At 27.1% G+C, this 21512-nt stretch overlaps 1 protein-coding gene across 10 annotated transcripts in view; it reads left to right on the top strand.

Moving 5' to 3' along the window:
- Positions 1-20325, top strand: part of FoxP (forkhead box transcription factor P) — a 96210-nt gene extending 75885 nt beyond the window's left edge. For 5 of the 10 annotated variants that reach the window (XM_088189712.1, XM_088189707.1, XM_088189713.1 and 2 more), the window contains 6 exons: positions 3492-3568; positions 3650-3751; positions 6793-6962; positions 17124-17199; positions 17293-17384; positions 18696-20325. In XM_088189712.1, coding sequence (XP_088045838.1) covers positions 3492-3568; positions 3650-3751; positions 6793-6962; positions 17124-17199; positions 17293-17384; positions 18696-19176 — 998 coding nt within the window. In that variant the 3' untranslated portion in view covers positions 19177-20325. Of the gene's footprint in view, positions 1-3491; positions 3569-3649; positions 3752-6792; positions 6963-17123; positions 17206-17292; positions 17385-18695 lie in introns of all 10 variants that reach the window. The other 5 variants (XM_088189704.1, XM_088189710.1, XM_088189706.1 and 2 more) reach the window with 1 other exon arrangement.
- The last annotated feature ends 1187 nt before the right edge of the window (positions 20326-21512 follow it).

The raw sequence follows: 21512 nt of genomic DNA on the forward strand, positions 1-21512 counted from the left end.
GTATAATTCTTCGTGGCAAGTTTTTGCTTCCTCGTTGAGTTGTATTCCATAGAATTGATTAAAGACTTTTACAGTGCCAGTCTAATTTTTTCCACATTTTTTTCTTATAATCTGTTTTATTTCAATTAAGTATTAATTTTATTTATTTTTTAATCTCATATATACTGCATTATTTAAATTAATCAAAAAAATATTATTGACTATTTTCATTGGATGCAGTAATATTTATGAGCCCACGTGATTTTTCATTGAAGGAATGGAAAAAATCTAAGATAGTGTTATAATCCACCGGCCTTATTCTTCCCTCGATGAAGTGGATACCTTCCATTCCGGAATATAAAAAGCACTCCCATATCATTTGGCTCTCAGGATTTATCACAATTGCTTAAAGACATTTTTCGCTATATATTTTGCCACTTGAACTCAAATCCAAAACACGTTTTAAACACATTCTTTCAATCAGTATTATATTTTGGCAAGTATATGACTGTCACATATTTACCAAATATTTTACAATTTTACGCCTATTGCGTAAGCACATTTTTAGTATCACTCAATCTTCTCCAAGGGTAGTTATATTGCCCTTAACCAGATCTATTGCACCCATATTGAAGTGATGATTAGCTATAATCGACATACTCCTAAATGAATGATAAAAAGTTTCGAGAAATATAACTAAAGACTACAGATATATTGTATTTTATATACATTATGATTTATAGAAGTGCTGCGTTTTTTGCACGCTACTGTTTATTTACTGTAAATTTATATACTAATAATAATATTATTATTATTATATAATACATATGTTTCTCATATTATACCATTAAATTTCAATCAATAATAAATTAAAACTATTTAAAAAATTAACGTGACATTATTAGAAAAAAACTAACGATTCATTTTAAATCAGCGTATAAATGTATATGTGATTCGAGCCTTATGTTTGTGGCAAACTAAATAAAAGAATATAAATATGTTATAAAAAAATTGTAAGCGCAGAGAAGAATGGGTTAATCATTACTTTATATACTTCGCCCCAAAATATGTTTTACTACGAATAAAGCTTTAAGCTCTCGATTATTGCTGAGACGCTACTGAGAAGCTCCCTCCTCGCCCACAAATTAAATAAATCTCGCGTTAATTAATAAATTCCACACCCGCAAAACTTAGTTACATATTTACCAAAGTCACTCTTTAATCATATTCATGTCGGCGATAAGAAATGGTCCAATAATGAAGCGCGAGGTCCTTTGCAAAGTTACATTAGCTCAATTAATAATTCCGAGCGTGTCCTGAACAAATATGGTCCGTGCTTTGCGTGTCAATTCGGGTATTATTAATGTGGAGAGGAGGGTTTTTCTGTATAACGACGTAATTCAATCGTCGTAGAAAATAAAATGAAATTAAATGTTGAGAACCGTCGGAGAGAATCCGAGCCAAAAACGGTCCGAAAACAATACGACTATGAACATAAGTTCATATCTTATGGAAAACCGGAAAATGCTGCAAATAAAGTCTACACTTGTGAATTAATTGATGTGGCGCTTATATGCAGCTCGATTATAAAACTCCCCTTGTATTATAATATTTTCCAATTTATAAATTTTACACCATAATATTTGGAATTAATAAATTTATTTACTAAAAGATTATGACGTCATATATATCTGTTTTATATATAAACAGGTTAACTGATGCTTTATTATATCCGTTAAAAATCAACTAAAAGTTTTATTTATAAAACCAATGGAAAATATATTTTATTAATATTAAAAAATTATCAATTTAAGTCTCAAACAGTATATTGTTGTACTTTTTATGACCCATTCAAATATTATTATAGTATTTTATATAATTAAACATTTATACATTTTTTTTTAAATAATTGGCGAATAAATTATTAAAATATTAAATATTTTATTCGCGATAGTGTTTCTTATATTTTTAACAGATATGTACCAATTTATAATATTGATGCAGACATTTCGTGAAAATATATGACATAAACATAGTTCTTCCCAAACAGCGTTTCCCAATTAAATTAGTCAAAATATGTTTTATTTTTTTGTTTAATATAACGAAACCTCTTTAATATTTTTAGCTTAGTTCATAAAAATAAATTAATCAGACTTTAGCAAAATATTTTTACTCAAATTCTTCGCTGCAAATATTGAAAATATATACATAAATATAAAATATAATAAACATGTTTTTATTTATGTGTACATTTAATCGATATCATTCTTATTTGTATTTATAAAAAATGGTTTTGAAATATAATGATATGGAAAAAACCAGAGTCACATAAATTCACAAATATAGTTTTATTTGTAAACAGTGCATAATTTTATTAATATTTTATGTTGCGAATATATTATATTTATAAAGGCAATACTTGATATCTAACATATCATTAATAATAAAACAGGGTTTTCATAGAAAATATATTTTCTCGATATATAAAAGAGTCGTGGGCGAAGAACAGTATTGCTTCGTGTGTGGTTCTGTCTCTACCGCTATTATTTGACACATGCCATTAAAATTAAAAAAAAACAATCCATCAAAAATATATTTTGAAATATGAATTATTTTTTTATTAAATAAAAACAAGTTTTGAAAATTATGTGTCTCATAGTTTTTTCGCGGATTTTAGTCCATGGAACACAAGTGTTCCGCGGAACTTTATTTGAAAAGCACTCTTATAAAATTATATTATTTTAAAAATGAATGTCGTTATTTAAAAAAAATATTATTTTTAATGTTTCATTTACAATTTATTTTCCTGAACAAGAATAAGATTATGTCCGTTACCCGTATTATCCGTAGCTCTGTGGTAGCTCACGACAGCGAGAAACCGACAGTTAGTTTGACATATTTTTTATTAAAAAATGGATAAATATATAATTGCTAATTAGGTTATTTTATGTACATATTTAGTTAAGTTTATATAAACATTTATATACAAAAAAGCGTATTTTAAAACAATTTATAAAATATACACATAACATAATGTGTAAAAGAGTTACTACACACGTATCTTTATAAATAAAAATAGCAACTTTTTAACATTTTTTTTTATAAATGAACAAAATGATTATATAGTCAAAGTTGAATTACTTGCCATAAATAAGACTACACAATTCAACTGTGGTTAAGATTTGGGTTAAAAAATTCTATTCTTATTATTCATTATTTTATCAATTTTTATATTAAAAATAAATTACTATATCATGCCATTTTGACCAAGACGTTATTATGTACTAGTCTGTAGTATTTTATTTTAAATGCTAATAATTTAATCTTATAAAAGATAATATTTCTCAAGAAATTCGACACTATCACTATCTGTGTATAATGTATGATACGGTTTATGTCACATAATCACGCGAATGGAATATAACAATTCACTACGACAATCTCTAGGAAGTACTGAGCCTGAAGAATAAAAAACTTTTATTGTCTAATCCGCATACGTTATGTGTTTGCAGAGATTCAAAGGAACCGCGAGTTTTATAAGAACGCAGACGTTAGGCCTCCGTTCACTTATGCGTCACTCATAAGACAGGTATTAAATTGAAACATGTCTTCTAAAAATATTTTCTTTGGCGTCTTATTTTAATATAAAACCGAAATGTCTTTCACAAAGGCCATAATAGAATCGCCGGACAAGCAGTTGACACTGAACGAAATCTACAATTGGTTCCAGAACACATTCTGCTACTTCAGAAGAAACGCGGCCACGTGGAAGGTAAAATTTTTAGTTTTATTTCTACTTCACCACAAAAACAAATCTCACAATACAGAATTAATGCAAATAGAATTTTTTTTAATGTTAAATCATATTATTATAACATTAAATGTTTTTCAGCCGACAGTTTTATTACATTCAGTACAAATAGATGGATGTTATTTTATTAACACATCACTCGAGTATTACAAATTATTGTTTTTTTAACTTAAGATATGTATATAAATATTATTTAATACTTGAGTCGAGTTAGTTATTTTTATTTTTAACGTGTGAGTTGTGTGAGAGTTGTATGATTGTTCGGTATTTTATTTTGTGTTAGAGAATAATTAGTTAAGAACATATTTACACCTGCTGATATTTCGCATTGGATCAACTTTGCAAGCTTTTTAATTGTTTCCGACCGAATAAATAATATTTAGTCGACTTAGTTTTAAACTAAAGTGAGTTATTTTGTATCGAATACCTTTACTATAAAATACACGTTCTATATAGCTCAAAAATAAATTACTGTTAACAACACAAGTTTACTTTTGAGTATAAGAATAGATATATTAATGTAGATGGAATTGGATTACAAAATATAACTAAGATTGAATCACTATTTCAATAACACTACATTATTGGTAAAATATAATTATATTGTTCAGATTAAAATAAGCCGTATTTTTGCAAAAAAATAGTTTTTAATCCAAAATAATGTTTATTAATTAAACAAATGTTTTTTTTCTAGAAGAAAAAATTGCGTTAAAATTCAGAAGCATTATTGATTTTTAGCTGGCACAATACGCTTTATATTCATTGATTGATCTATTTATAAATTATAAATGTTTTAGAGGCTTGTTTTAATCTATCAATTCCGACTATATATAACAGTGCAACATTTGAATTTTATAAAAAAAAAATTAAAACAATAAAAGTAATAGCATAACACATATATCTATCCAAATTATTAATCCAAAAAATAATTTTAATTTCAGATTAAATTCTGGTTCTACTCTCAGATATATGTATTAATCTTAATAAACATCTTTAAAGTTTTTTTTAAATCAAGTCTATTTCTTAATATATTCTATTGTATTTTAATGGACGCTGAAAAATTTTTATACCTAATTTGGATGTTTTCTTATTTCGACTCTGACCGAAATAAATGTACTACATTACTGTTTTAGAAAAGTATACGGCATCATGAATTCACAAAATCTAGACTTACTTCAGACAATATATTTTTGGCATTGATCAAATATTGTAGATGCATTTTATTTCTAAACAATTTATTCGATTTTTGCTGTCGCAAAAGTCACATTTTTCTGTAAATTACACTAAATCTCAAAAATTAGAGAAATACTTGTAAAACTTAAAAAAAATATTTTAAATTGTTGCAAGGTGAAAATGTATTTTCACTGGCATTTCAGTAAAATCATATCGTAAAACATTTTCACCGATAAATTTATATTTATACTAGAGAAAATTTAATTTCACTGACAAGTGCCAGTGAAATCATATGCTGCTCTAAACTGTCATTAGGCAGTGTGAATCGTTAATTTGCATGCGTTTTAAAAAAAATGTAAACTAAATATTTATTTTTGATAAAAAATACTTTTTCAAAATGTTCAAACCCAACCCTAACCCAAACGAATTTATCAATGGTAACATAACATTATTAAAGTTCTAAAGCTAACTATAGTTTTTGAACTTATATTAGGTCAAGTTGGGTTTAGTTAATTCGTTGATGTTACATTTCACAACTGTCAAATTGAGTTTCAACGACAGTAGGGCACCGTGATATTGATCAGTGAAATTATAAATCAATTGTTTGATACAATTTTACTGACATAGTTAGTGAAATTGTGTATCTACTATACACAGTTTCACTGAAAAATCTTAATTTGAAAAAGGCATTTCTCGCCCGAATTTCATCTGGAAACTTTTTTTTCTGTGGTTCCTAATTTTTAATCTGATTGAAAACATCCGAAAGGTATTATGTTCTTTTTCATAATTGTATCTCAATTATTCTATTATATTTTCTGCTACTTAATATATTATTCTGCGATCTTTTTCTGTCCTTTCTTGTCTTCTTGATTACATTATCAAGAGCATTAGTTATAAATAACGATTTATGGTTCATTTATTGTAATTTATGATTTAATTATGACAAAATTTTAATGGTATGTCTCAAAATATATGAGAATGAAATAAAAATAGTTTTATTCTATGAAAAGTCTTCTGGGACTAAGCACAACTATTTCAGCAAATCTTCCATTCTTCGTAGCAGTGATGAAAATATTATTGTATTCAAAGCCTTTGTCGCGCTTGAAGTGTCTTTTAAAGTGTCAAAATCAGTTAGAAACACAAAAATTAGAGATGCCGGAAACCATCAGTAACTTTACGACGATTTATCTCATCTCGGCTGTCACTTGCGACAGCCCAGGTAGGAAGTTGGACCTAGCAAAAATCAAAGAATAATCATTGCACGAATTTTCATTTTCATTGGAATAGAGATCAAATCAGAAGAGTCTTGATTTCATCGAGTTTTAACGTTGAAGTTGCTCGTAGCTTCCTCATTTTCAAGTAGGCTGACGACAAAGCAGCTTCTCTTTAACATCTCAAATGTTCCTGAATCTGTTTTTCAAAGTCTCCTCTGCATTTTCTTCAATAATAAGTAACAACATCTTTCTCATTAATTTTAGGACAAACCTCGTGTATCATGTAGCACTAAAACAAACCGTTTTTCCCACGCTTACTCAGCAAATTAAACATTAAATGAAAATTAACACTGCCAATTCAAATTCTTGTTTGAAACTCAAGTGCTTTCGAGTACTATTTAAAAATCATCGGTGACAATACGCATCCTTGTCTCACCCCTCGATTGATTTTATTTGAGAAAACTAACCTATTTTTTTAATGTGAAAAGGAAATGGTGATTCATGATTGATGTATGAAAAATAAAAGGCTTGACAAAGTTGATCGTTGGTTTTTGGGGTATTCGCGAAAAGAGTTTATTAAATGTGTAACTTAAACTTGCGGTTGCGCGTGCGCAGAATGCAGTACGCCACAATCTGTCGCTCCACAAATGTTTCGCTCGCGTGGAGAACGTGAAGGGCGCCGTGTGGACCGTGGACGAAGTGGAGTTCTACAAACGGCGGCCGCAGCGCTGCTCGCAGGCCGCGGGTTCGGCGCCCCTGGCCGCGCCCATGCCGCCCGCGACCGGGTACGTGCCCCCGCGGGCCCCCTACGCATACCCCAGCGTTATGCCCCCGTCCGTCCTGCATTTCTTCCAACGACGAATGAGGCTTCTCAACCAAATTCTCAGATCTACTCACACAAACGGGTAATGAGCGAGTAATGAGAGAGTTCCTCTTCCATTACTCGCTTATCACTCCATGTTGGTGTAAAACACTTTACGGTCAAAAAATCATTGAATTTTCTAAACAATAATCATTAATAAAGGCGTCAATAATAAAATTAGGGGAAAATACAGCTTTTGGAATACTTTTATAATATTTTTTATTGTGTGAGCTAAATAGTTTTAATGAATAATGACCGTTTTAAAAAAACTTAGGTACAATTTATATTTATTGACTAATAATTTCTTGATATTACTGACCTATACATTTAAAAGTAAGTTAACATTTAAATTAAATTCCGTAAGAAATCAGACCTTGTAATATGTAACCTTCTTATATAAAAAAATATTCTGGGGAAAATTAGGAAGATTTACAATTTTAGTTGAGTTCGCCCTTAATATTCTTAACACTCCATTTGTATTTAAAAAAACATATTTACAAAAAAAGTCATTCGCTCTTGAATTACGATAAACAATAATGATATTTTCTTGAAGCATGTAGTTATTGAGTCAGTACTTTAATAAAACAGTAAATAGTTTTAATAAATAATGACCGTTTTAAGTATCATTTATATGTATTGCCTAATAATTTCTTGATATTACTTTGACCTACACACTTAATATATTCTTAAGAAAACAAACCATATAATATGTGGCGTTTTTATATAAAAAAAAACATATTGGATAAAATCAGGGAACTATACAATTTTAGTTGAGTTCGCCCTTAATATTTTTAACGCTTCATATATTTTGATAAAAATCATTATTTACTAGAAAAATGTTATTCCCTTTTGAAATCAATAAATAACGATATTTTCTCAGAGTCTGGAGTTATTGAGTCACTATTTATTACAAAAAAATTGTAGATTAAAATTATGCTTTTAACTCCTACATTATTACGTATTTTATTACATTTATATATGTATATAATATAAAAAATCTAAGATTAAATATGACTAAAAATCGTTCTTTGATATTCAACTTTCATATAATCTAAATAATTCCATTTTAATATATTTCAATATATTTCATTTTTATATAGATCCTTATTTACTGTTCTAATACATGTATACAAATATTTTTATTCATGTAGTGGGTTCATCAAACATGCGATGAACCCCCATATTTTTATATTTTTTAATAATGTATTTAATGTTTAAATTCAATCAAAATAAAAAGGCCATAAAGTGTGAGAAAATAATTTTAAATAAATGGTTGAGAAGTCATCTGTGAACTGATTCGAGATTATTTTATATGGTTGTAACAATATTTTTTTTTACTAAATTTACTTGAATCAGATTTTTCTCGAATTAGTTATTTACTCATCAATATTTTTATAAGCGTGTTAGAGAAGAAAATATCGACACACAAATATAAAAAAAATTTATCATAATAATATTAATTTAAGTACACAAAAAAATACATCTCATCAAATTGCATTGCATTAAACAACACACGCAAAAAATACTAACAAAATAATACTAACAAGAAATTAACGCACAATCTCCATTAATACATATTTACAGACAATAATATATTTATTTATAGAAAACCATTATAACATATATAATACGCGATATTATAATAATCATAATGGATTTTTAAAATAAAAATTCACACACGAACACACAACAACAACAAAAAAAACGTCCAATGAAACACTGATACAAAAAATACACAATGACTGAAAAACACAATGAAAAAAATTATACACATCAAGCACACGAGTGCAATTACACATTTTTTCTATTATATATATTCTCACTTTTCTAATCTGTCTTTTAGTACTAATTTTATATACATAATATACTACTAAAAATATAATGTACATTTTTTAACAAAACGACATGTGTAAATATTAAATTTAGGAACATCACACAACACCAATGGCGTTTGAGACCTACTGAACTTGAAAAATCTTTGAAGTTACTTAACACACGAAAGCTCTAAAACTGCAACTTCATCGAACCATTAATCTTTCATGAAGTATTTTTCATGAAAGAATCGGGGTATTCGGTTAAGGTCTCTGAGCGTCTTGGTGGGTCATTTTTTTACATCATTATATTACAGGATTTTCAGAGGTGTTGGTGTTTGTTTTATTTTCTTTTTTTACTATCCCATTTTTAGTGTGGGCGTGGATGTGTTTTTGGATGTGTGTTTTGTATTATTTATAAATTATTTTGTTGGTGATATAACATCGTGTTTGCCGTACACTGATTTTGTGGTGTATTATGTTATTAATAAATATATTATTATTTATTATATGAATACATTATATTTTTGGCTTTTTCGTGGGGTGGTTGTGCATACTTTTAAATATATAACATACATAATGTTTTCATATTATATTGTTTATTTATTTATTTACGTATTTTGAAGCGTGTTTGTGCGCGCGTCTAAAAATCGCGTGGTTTTACTATAGCGAATCTATACTTGAGAGTTTTTTTCTAAAATTATAATGGAAATATGCAAATGAAGGGATTTTTATTTAAATTGATCTTTGCTAAGAACTTAAACTGAATTTATTTAAAAAATCATTTTAATATATACAGTGCTTCGGAGTATCTGTAACGAGTTACTTGCAAATTGTGAACATGGCAGGACTATCGCTACCGAAATATAGGCGCTAGTATATGACAGTCGTTATGATTAAAAAATAACAATAAATTACTGTTACTGTTCTAATCAGATATAATACACTTTTGCCACATTTATTTCAATCTGAAAAACATCTGTAGAAGACACTATTTAATATATTAGAATCCAGCTCATTTGGCAATTATGCATTCTATGCTCGTAAACTATTGCTATTCAATGTTAATTTCATCTGTGAAAATAAAGAAGTCACAGAGGACTATATCTAGTGAAATCATGATGTTGTCGTTTTTGTCCAAAATATCACGAATTGGTAGTTATCGTAGTGCAACATCCAAGAGTTTTTTGCTCACAATTTATTTTTTGATCTGATCCCAAACTATTATATTATACATGTATAAGCTAAGCATCACAGATTATATATTATACATAAATACAACCAAAATTAATGAAAATTTTTGCTTAAAATATTTTTCAATCCCTTCATTTTGTTCATAGTTTTTTTTATATTACGCCAATTTTCTCAAGTGTATATTCGCAAATTCTCAATATCTGTTTCCTGCATGGGTGCTTCACTCTATCTTTCTGTCTCACCTCTGTCTCGAAGCAACAGCGGCGAGCGGCCGTCTCTACTATCAACACCCTAAAAAAAATTGTCAAGCCGGATATGTTTTTTAAAAAATATACCTTATATCTAATATCCAGCAGACAAAAATAATAAAGCGGCACAGGGACATTTTCATAAGCATAGGATACAGTCCCGCCATCAAAAGCAGCATCACTCAGAGTGACAAAATTTAGGAATTGTTTATAAGCCAATCTGAGCGATGATAGTTTTTAATTATTAAAATTTGTTTTATTTTTTAATTATATTATTAATATGCATAGTGTATTCGACAACATATCTGCGATAATCTACAACTATTGTATACGACTAAAATATATATATGAACATATTTTCATATCATATGATATGATGAAATCAAAACTCTTCTAAAACATAAATATACAGTATTTTAAATTATTATGCAATAGTTTTAGATGCATCTGAATTTATATATGTTGGCAGATACACTTGCATATGAGTCAAATCACGCCGGTCGGGTCGTGCATTATTGGTTATTGACGAAGCTTTCGACACGGCGCAACCCGATAGGCAGTGTGCGTGTATTATGCCATTGGCTCGATCCTGTTGTTGAGACAACAAGAGTTGAGCAACAGATAAGATACCGATGCGGCATAATTTCAACGAAAATCCACTTCGTGGACTCTGATGGGGTTTTTGATTATTTTTAAAATTTATTTTTTACATATATAAAATAATTTATATTTTTATTATTATTGTATTGTGTATTTTATCATACTATACGTTTGTCCGTGTGAATATTGTTAGAACGCGATCCGGACAAATTTGTCCCTGCACAAGTGCTTCGTGCGCTACGAAGACGACTTCGGGTCATTCTGGATGGTTGACGACGCAGAGTTTGTGAAGCGTCGGCACCTGAGCCGCGGCAGGCCGAGGAAGTACGAACCGAGTCCCACCGGAGGACCACAGTAAGGCCCACACTGATCCACAAAAAAATACCAAAGAGGCCATAACCAAACAACGACCACAAAAAAAATAGTGTATCTCAACGAAGAGCAGTCTAGATCAGGGTCTTATTAGGTCGCAAACGACGAACATCTTGGTCTAGATCTATAGATCTAGGAGACTCTAACCCTTAGACCCTGATCTAGATTGATTAGAGAAGAGATCCTTTTGAATCGGTACGCTGGGCAATGCCTTGGGGCACACCTGAAATTTTATTACGTATAATACTATAAGTTCACATGGGCTAGAACGCGTCATCATTGAGCGGCCAATCATGCAATATTCCAGTCAATAATACATGTTCTTAGGAATTACGGTGAATCTTGAAATAAATAATTAAGTAACTGAGAGTGCAAGGAACTGTTAAATCTCGACTAAGCTAAAAAAAGTTTTTGCAATATCGTATTTTTGAAAAACACAAATTCACAAACCTTTGTGACAATCAAATTTCAATGATTTTGCCAGAATTATCTACTACTGTATTATTGAAATATTAGATTTGGAACTTATCTTTTATAATATCGTCTCATTGTATTTAAAATATTTTAATATGTTACCGAAGTTTATATTTTATTCATAGCATTATAAAAAATATTCCATCCTTAAATGGCGCATTTAAAAGTAGCACATAATACTTTTCAGTGCTTCATTTTGATATATGTTGATCAAAACAGTATAAAATAAATATACGCAGTCTACTGAAAGCAGCCTTTATTATCATGAAAAAATTACATCATAAATAATCAGAACGAAGTAGGTCTAAATTTAAATTTTAAATGTAATGCCACCTATTTTTTCTCGCGGTTTATTTTCTACGCCTGAAAATCTATTTTTATATTATAGTCTCAACTAAGTGACATTGCTCCGCGTACTGGTTTTGTCCCCACCCCTAGTGGACTATCCATAAATCAATTATCCCCCTACAAATAAAAAGTATCAAATTAGAGTATGAAAACATTCGCTTCCCTTTGATTACAATTACTTATGATTTCGCATCGCCCAAAAGTTATTATTAACAGTCCAATATATTGTTTAGTTGAATAACAAAATGGAACCGTTGTGTGCTTTGTACTGGAACCATATAGAGTCCATGTTGTCTTTTTTGGGTTTATTTGACATTTAGTGCGATTGTTAGATAATTAGGCCGTGGCTAGCGCGGTGAAGGAGCTGCTAATAATATTTTTTTTAAATTAAGAAAAATTTAAAAAGTAAATTTAATTGTGCTTATGATAGAAATTATTACTACCACAATGTTGAAAATGCGTTTAATTTAAAATTAAATACATAGGTTTTTTTTAGGTGAAGTGAGCTAATATTTTGAAATATTTTCTGAGATTTTTAAGTATCTCATTTTCAAATAATTAAATTTATTTCGTATATAAATTAAATTAAATGTAAAAGAAAATTATTTTATTTAGAAATAAAATACGCGAGGCTAAAACATAGTTGACGATTTATAAAAAAATATGGATGTTGTGGGAATAGCTGAAAAATCTATTATTGCCTTAATTGTATATCTTATACAATAAATTATGCCAAATATTTTAAGTAAATAAAAAAAATATTCAGTATTTTTTTAAGATTACATTAATAATTAAAAAAAGATTTTTTATGAATTTTGTACGTTTTTTAAAATTAAAAGTTTTTTTTTTAATTTGCCTTTAAAATTAAAAATCAACATATTTAACAAAGAAACTTTATTATATTTTTTGCCAATATTGCCAAAAAAAATATTTATTTCAAGTGTTTAATATTTCAATAAATAAAATCTTCTTATACAAAGTAAATAAATAAAATTTCCGGGAAGTTTATTGTAATTAAAGAAATTGATTACAATTATAAGCTACTAAATAGAATCACATTATATTTTTTTATCTAGCTTAAAAATCAGTACAAAATTAAATTTATTGAATTTTACTTTTTTTAGATCAAGATTTTCAAAATTAATTTGCCAACGTATTTTTTTAATTTTTTTCATAAATCTATTTATTTAATTTAAAAAAAGATTTATCAAAGTTTTTCAATTTAAAATAATTAAAAAACACTTGATATAAGAAACTTATTTAGAAAAGGAATACAATACAGATGCTTTCAAATAAATTGCATAAATTATATTAATTTATAAAAAAAATGAATTGCTCGAGTTTTTTTGTAGCTTAAGATTTTTAGAATATTGTCTTTGTAATTAAAAATAATATTTAATTGATTTCTTTAAATTTTTTTTAAAGAATCGTATTTAAAGTTTTTTGTAAATATTACTAAAACTATTTACCTAAAGTTTGTAAAATATATAACTAGTTAAATTTAATTGTAAAAACCATAAAAATATTGTAAAATTGATTTTGAAGGTTTTCAAGATATTGATTTTGTAATTAAATGTAATATTTGATACTTTTTTTATTTTGTTGGCAATATTTTTTTATTATAAAATGCAAAAAAATAAAAATTATGTTTTATATAATTGATTTGAATAATTAAAAAATAATGATTCTATGTAATTAAACAAAATTAAATAAGAAATTCCTTTTTTTTTTAATTAAATTTATTTCAAGATTTCAAAGACATTGTAATTAAAAATAATAATTCACTTCAAAACTTTTGCTATTTTGTTGGCAATATTTTTTTACGTGTAAAAAAACTATTAAATTTAAATTAAATGAAAACGCGATTTACTTAACATTTTATCTTAGAACTATATAATTATTATATACTTTCAATTATTTTTAATTTCAATTATTTAAAAAATATGAAATGTTCTTCAATTTTACCGTTTTTTGTACTAGAAGATTTTTTAGATTGTAATTTAAGATAAAATTTTATATAATTTTTTTTATTCTGAAATTTAACTAAAGCTATTTTTTTAATTAAATTATTTGTTAAAATTGAATTTTAAAAATATATAAAATTTTTAAATACTTCAATTATGTAAATTCTAATAATAAAATAATATTAGATTTCACAGAATATCGATAATCTTTAGTTGTTGAAGATATTTAAAATATTACATTTGTAATTAAAATAATTAATTTTGCTGTCAATGCTTGTATACGTTTTTTCAAAATTAAAAATAAACGATTCACACAAACTAGTAACTTGACAAAATACAAAATAGCCTTTAGATAATTTAATTGCGTTAAAAATATAGGAAACTAAATGGAAATACAATATACATTAATTTTGTAAATTCTTATAAATCTTATATAAAATAATTAGATTTTTTTTAAATATTTTTGCAGTTTACAGTTTTCAAAGTATTGTTTTTGTAAACTGAAGTATATTTTTCACTCAACCTTTTTGATTTTGTTGATGAGAAATTTAACATTTTCAATTCGATAATTTTTTTCTTAATTATTAAAAAGCTTTAGCGGAAATTTATTGAATGGAAAAAATGTTAATAATGCGATGTGATCAAAACTGTTTAAAGAAAATTGTTTTTGTATTTAAAAATAATATTTTTCATATGAACATATTTGATAAATTAACTAGTTTATTAAACTAAATACAAATATACCATAGAAAAAATTGGTTTAAACTATACTTGGATTAAGTAAATTTATCGTTTACTATTAGTTACTAAAAATCAATTTAAATAAAATGTCATTTGCAAAATCTTATTTTTGCTTAGTGATTCATATGGTTAACGATTTTTACGAATCATTTATAATTAATATAATATGATACAAAATATATATCATTAATTCACTATTAATTTATATATAATAAGTTAATAATAATATATGCTAATAAAATAACTTAATTAATGTTTACATGATTTAGTAAGTCATTTTTAAACATTAGCTCACTTTACCTCTTATAAATTAATATATTGAATTATTCACCTAAAAATGAAGATTGATCTATTTAATAATTTACCTAAAAACAATATCTAGAGTAGTTGTGCTAACTAATACACACGTGTGTAAAAATTAAGAGTTCGTTCACGTGAATTCTACAATTAATTAATACATAACTAATACTTCTATGTATTTGGATTTCTTATAATATATTATTTGATAGTTTTTAATAATAATAAAACAAAATCTAAAAAATAAAAACCGTTCGTATAGGACATATTTTACAAAAATAAATTATTAAAGTTGTTTTAATCGATTGTTCAGTCCAGTCGAACGAATTTTCGCACAGTTAGCACCGCTGATCCAGATTAAGAGCGCGTTAGTCTACTTCACCTCGCAGCCACCGCTTCTTTTTAGACTCTTAGAGTTCAATATAATTTTTAAATAGCTGTCGCAGCTGTCTATGTGCTGATGTTATTATATATATATATATATAGCCTGCTCAACTAAATATTAAAATATAGGACAATTGTGTTAACGACGGCATAACTTGCATACTATATTAATTAATTAAAATAAAACATTATAATATATTATATGAATGCTTTTAGACATTTGCGCTATTCGTTTATCGATTGGTGTCAATATTATATTAATAACGATTATTTTATTATATGGATCAATTAATGTATGTGAAACGTTTATCCAACGAATAGCGCAATACGTAGATGGATGATTTAACGAATCAAAATATGATATTGATTGTGATATCAATTTTTATATTATAAGAATACTTATACCGGTTTTATAATATAATATTATATGATATAATATTGGCGGGCCGTTCGCTGTGCTGCTGACAATTTTACTATTTTTATTTTTATTTTATTTTATTTCCTTCTTCAAAAATTGAAATTGAAATTAAAATCAGGTCGTACTGTATTTTTATGGCTTATATAATATATATATTTATTTTGCATTTTATGCGGATTTAATGACCTGATTTTATTTTTATTTTATCAAATTTTGGTATGGATCATTGTTTGTTGTGTTTGGCTCGTAATGGCTCATTTGTGTTTTATATGTTATAACATAAATTATGGTCACTGAGAGTTTTACTTGGGAATAATTAATTTGGAGACCGATGATTATGTTTGTTTTTGCATGAAGCTTCATGGCAGTCAGTTGCTTTGATAATAGAAAAAATAAAATAAAAATATATATTTTGCTGTGAATCATAATGTAAATTCATATTAAATTTTATTACAACAATAATAATAATAATAATAATATAAACTGCATTACCAAAAAATATATAAAGGTAAGACTGACGGATATAAATTTGTAAGAAATTAAAACCTTCAAGGTAAGAATTTTACATTAATATTTTTTTGATTCACACATTTTTCTCTCTACTTTTTCGCACATTTTTTTATATTCCAATCTATTTTTATTCTTTAAAATTTATTTTTATATTACTTATCAATATAAAAAAATACTACACAATTGATTAAATTTTATATTAAACTATAAATGGTAAGTATATGTTTTTTAATGCACGTTTTAATCTCAATGTTTTTTCTAACATCTCTGCATGTTTTTTAATTCATCTAACCATTTTGCATTTACGCTTTTTTTACATTCTTAATCTTTTTTACTACTTTTACATTTTTTATTAACTCTTTTTTAATATATAAATCCACACACAATCCTTACATTTTTTTATAAATATATATATAATAATAAATATATTCATAGATACATTACACAACTTTACATAAATATATACACAAAAATAAATATATGTATACACGTCATCCAATTCCGATGAATAATTATGGGGTGTGTTTGGGGAGGCTCCCCTTTATTTATTTATTTATTAATAATCTTAATAAAGCAATCCTAGATCGAACAATTAAATATATATTTAATAATAAATATAAAGCAAAAATAAAATTGTTCTATACAGGATTTAATTTATATAATCAATTTTATCCATTTTTAATTATTTTACATGTGATTATAATGTCATTGATGCATTTTCAGATGTTTGATGTCTCAAAGTCCTCCAATGTTACATAGCCCTCAGGGTTATAACGAGGTTTTAAAGAGGAATCTTCAGGTTATTGTAATTTATATTTTATTTAAATTGTTTTGTAACTGTTTTTATAAATTAATAAGAATATTTTCATAATTTTTTTCTGGCAAATTTCAGGGGATGATGGAAGAATGTAGCCTTCCTTACATGGGTCCTGATGATCACATGTCGGGACATGAAGATTATCAGTCTCTTCACGATGAATACAGGTGAATAAAAAAATATTTTAAGTTATAAATTTATGAAAATCATATAGTTTTATACATATTTATTTTATAATATATCCTAATTGGGATCCAAAAAGCAATTCACTGCTTCGATAAAAATAATATTTTAATTTGTGTAACAAAAAAGCTTAAATAAGTACATAATTTTAAAGTCTAATAATGTAAGCTTAATAATAATTATATTATAATTTATTATATCGGTATTTTCAATAAGGCTTACATTTTCATTAGAAAATAAACGCTTTTTAATAATATTCTTACAATGTTGTGACTAAATAAATGATCTCACTTAGTTGTTGTCGGTAAATGACCTAAATCGGCTGTTATCTTATCTTTGTGACAAGTGTAAAAGTAAAATATTATTAATAGTTATATCTTTGAATACAAAAAAAAAACTAAGAGTATTATTTTATATTTATAAAAAATTTTTTCAGTTGTGTTAGTGCATATTTTTTATTTATTTTTGTATTTGGAGATAAAATGTTTATTATAATATTATAATTTTACACCTACATTCCCTTTATTTTATGTTTTTAGTAAAAAAAAACAGAGATTTATATGTAAATTTTCGCTGATATGAAATAATTATTTTAATCTGTGAATTATCTTGGATTAAATACTCGAAAACGTCGATAGTTGTTCAGCAGAAATATGTATTAACCTACCTCTTGTATTTGGCACCGATCTTTTAGTGCCTTTGTTCTAGTAAGATCTACGGTTTTTACGCGGATGCTTTTGAAATCGTTCTTAGAAAGTGTAACGGACATAAATAAATCAATTAACCTATATTATTTAATCAATATTGCATATTGAACTTGTGAAAACGGATTTTTGCCTATTATTGATTGGTAGAACTTAGGCTCCTAAAAAATCATTATTTTTATTCCTAGCCAATCGGTCTGCAATATATTTATATTAATTTCACCGGTCCGTAGATCTAAAATGTTGAAAATCACTGATTTAGAGATCTTATTGATATAAACTAATAATATATTTAAAATCAGTGTGTAATTTTATTTATTATTTATTATTATGATAATAAAAATGTATAACTAGTTCGAATCAAAATTATCATACTTACATGTGAACGATGTACGTATCTCGTACAATGCCAAACATAATAATATGATCTTTAAATCCCTTCTCCAGACTTTGTTTTCGAATGTAGTACCCATAATCCTTCATGAGAGGGTTCACCGTTTTGCGCATAAAGGGGAGATTGAATAAAAAGGAAGAAGAATCGGATTAACGTGTTTGAATAACTTCTTTGAACTTCAATTTTTTGTTTTTCAGGTCGAGCATTATAAACGGCTACGCACAATCTGCTCAACAGGACCGTCACAATAATGACATCAAACCTGAAAATTTAAGCTCGTCTTCCGACAGCCAGCTGGCTCGCCACAACCTGTCTGCTATGGATCAAATCGACGTCAAGCCGAACATTTTCAACCTGAAGAACGAATACCCAAATCATTCTAGTATGCACAATTCTAAGTCTGAATACAGCAAGCCGGAGTATCAGTCGCCTTCCGAAGGCGGCATCGCTAGTTACGAATCGGAGAACTATCACCGGAGCATCGAAGACGAGAGAGACCAGCAGACGTCTCAGAACTGCGACGAGAGCAACGGCAACAGCCAGCGGCGAAAAGGCGGAGAGAACGTCGTCGATATGATCGACGACGAGGAAGAAGACGAGATCGAAGAAGCCGAGAATTTATCTCTGAACAACAATAGCGCCAATACGGATCATTCGCACATGGACAAATTTAACTAAACGGAACAAAACCAGTGGTAAATTTGATAGATCTATTTATTGTATACTTAACGTTTTTTTAAATAGGCACTGTCTTTAATAAGAACAAAGTCGTTGTTACGAAACATATCCAGTAATACAGATTAGGCGTTTTATGTCATTAATTATGAACAACTAGACTGATGCTTGATATCTCTCACGAAAGCTCTTGCAATATATCTGAAGTCGGTGTGTATACGTTGATAAAATAATGTATGATTTGAGATACTTCTTCATTTAAAAGAGATTTTAAATTGGACTTAAAATGGATTAAAATACCAAAGTACAGCTCTAATATATGGAATTCGTCAAATACAATAATAACTAAACACATAAAATTTCATAAAAGAGCATTTAGCCTTCATCCTCAACTTAATTTTGCTTTATCTGTAGCTTGATAGTTGATTTCTGAACCATTTTTACACATGTCTCAAGTATTAAATTTAGCGATTCGTATTTAACTGATTTTGAGTTCCAGAGACGGTCCTTTTATATACGTATTTTACAACTTTGGTTGTGCATTAACATCCAGTGTTGCTTATTCAGATAATTTCTGCCTCTGAGATACATTTATTTATGAGTTTTCTTCTTCTTGATCCAAGATTAAATATCAAATAAATAATTCATACTTTTCTTACATTCATCTGTATGGGTTATCTTTTCGTAAAACACGATATTCTTAAATCTAAAAATATTGTAGCTACGACTTTTGATTATTGCAAACTGCATTTTTATAAAAATGAATATGTAATACTAAAAAATCAATAAAAATCTCACTCAATGTATAATGACAATTCAAGTTTTCGTTTCCAATTTCTTAAAATTCTGTTAAAAAAATTTCCTTGTGTTTGTGTTATATTGTATTTTTAATTCAAAGACTGTGTTACAACTCATGTCAGATGTTTCAGACGGCGATTCATGTTCAACTGATTGTGGGTTCAAGAGATGGTCCCTTTATATCCGTCTTTTTTCAACTTTAATCGTGCAAAAAATCAGAAACTTTCTCTCTACATGGCTAAATGTATTTTTATTATCAGTGTTAGGTAACAAGGAAATAACTGAAAAATTCAGATTTTATCTGCACATTGTTTAATTATTTATAAAATACATATGTTACCATTAGATACAAAATTGAAAGAAATAAGAGTCAAGACTATCTTAAATATATGTATACGTATCTTAAAACATAATTTTATTATTCAGCTATGTTTTAAATTTCATTAAATCAGATCTATGACTTAAAAAAAATGAACATACTGTTTGCTTTTCATATACATTATTTTTATTTTCTACTCTTATCTTATGATTTATTTGTTATTTACTTAACATATGACTTAAAATTATCAACGTATTCACTCCGATTGCATATTGTGCTAACAGTGATCCAAATGATATTTAATCGGTAAATATCTATTGGCCAGCATTTTATATGTGTACATATATATGTATAATTTTGATCGATATCAATGATTATAAAGTAATTTTAAAATAAAAGCATATCCCCATATGAGAATATAACCAAACCCTTAGATTGAATGTATGACTATATAATAATAACCCACGAGTCTTCATATAAGAATATATTAATTGTATATTGGACATGACGGAAACGACCATATGATGGTCGGTCGATCTGATTCACTTTTCCGCTACTTAAATTGAATAAAGTGATAATTATTATGTGCATTTTTTCTTAATAAGTATGCATGTAAATATATTTAATAATACGCGTGTGTGCACAAGTGTGATGATGCTATAATATGTATACATTATAGCGTTTATTAGTTATTAATCACTTAATATTATATTTATTCATTATACATTATTATAGATATGAATACGATGCCAAATAGGATGGCCATAAAACGGTGTTTTTAAAATGTGCGAAACTTAACCTTGTAAATAAATACTAACGTTTAAACGAGATGAAGTAAAGTCATTAAAATTGTAGCGACGATATATAGTGTTCTTTGTAAGCATGATTATCATTAATAGCAATAAACGATTAGCGATTGGAAATTTTTCTATGAGACTCCCATCTCTGGTATAATCTGTATGTTGCAAAATAAATTAGAGTGTTTAATGTATACGGATCAAAAACTAGTCGTAATTTTTAAAATCGCTCTGTTACCGTTTACGATATAATTAGGCACGCATTTGTGATTATTATACAGTTTAAGTTTGTAACTTTTTCGTTGTAAAAATCAGCCATTTTTGTGTAAGCATAATGTAAATTATATCTACGAATCAAATTCTGAGAATAAGTAGCTAGATTTACTTATATATTATTTAATATTGTAATTGTGAATGTATCTAAT

Source organism: Plectrocnemia conspersa, unplaced genomic scaffold (assembly GCF_051122295.1).
Source record: "Plectrocnemia conspersa isolate PC_06_02 unplaced genomic scaffold, ASM5112229v1 ptg000008l, whole genome shotgun sequence".
NCBI classification, from domain to species: Eukaryota; Metazoa; Arthropoda; class Insecta; order Trichoptera; family Polycentropodidae; genus Plectrocnemia; species Plectrocnemia conspersa.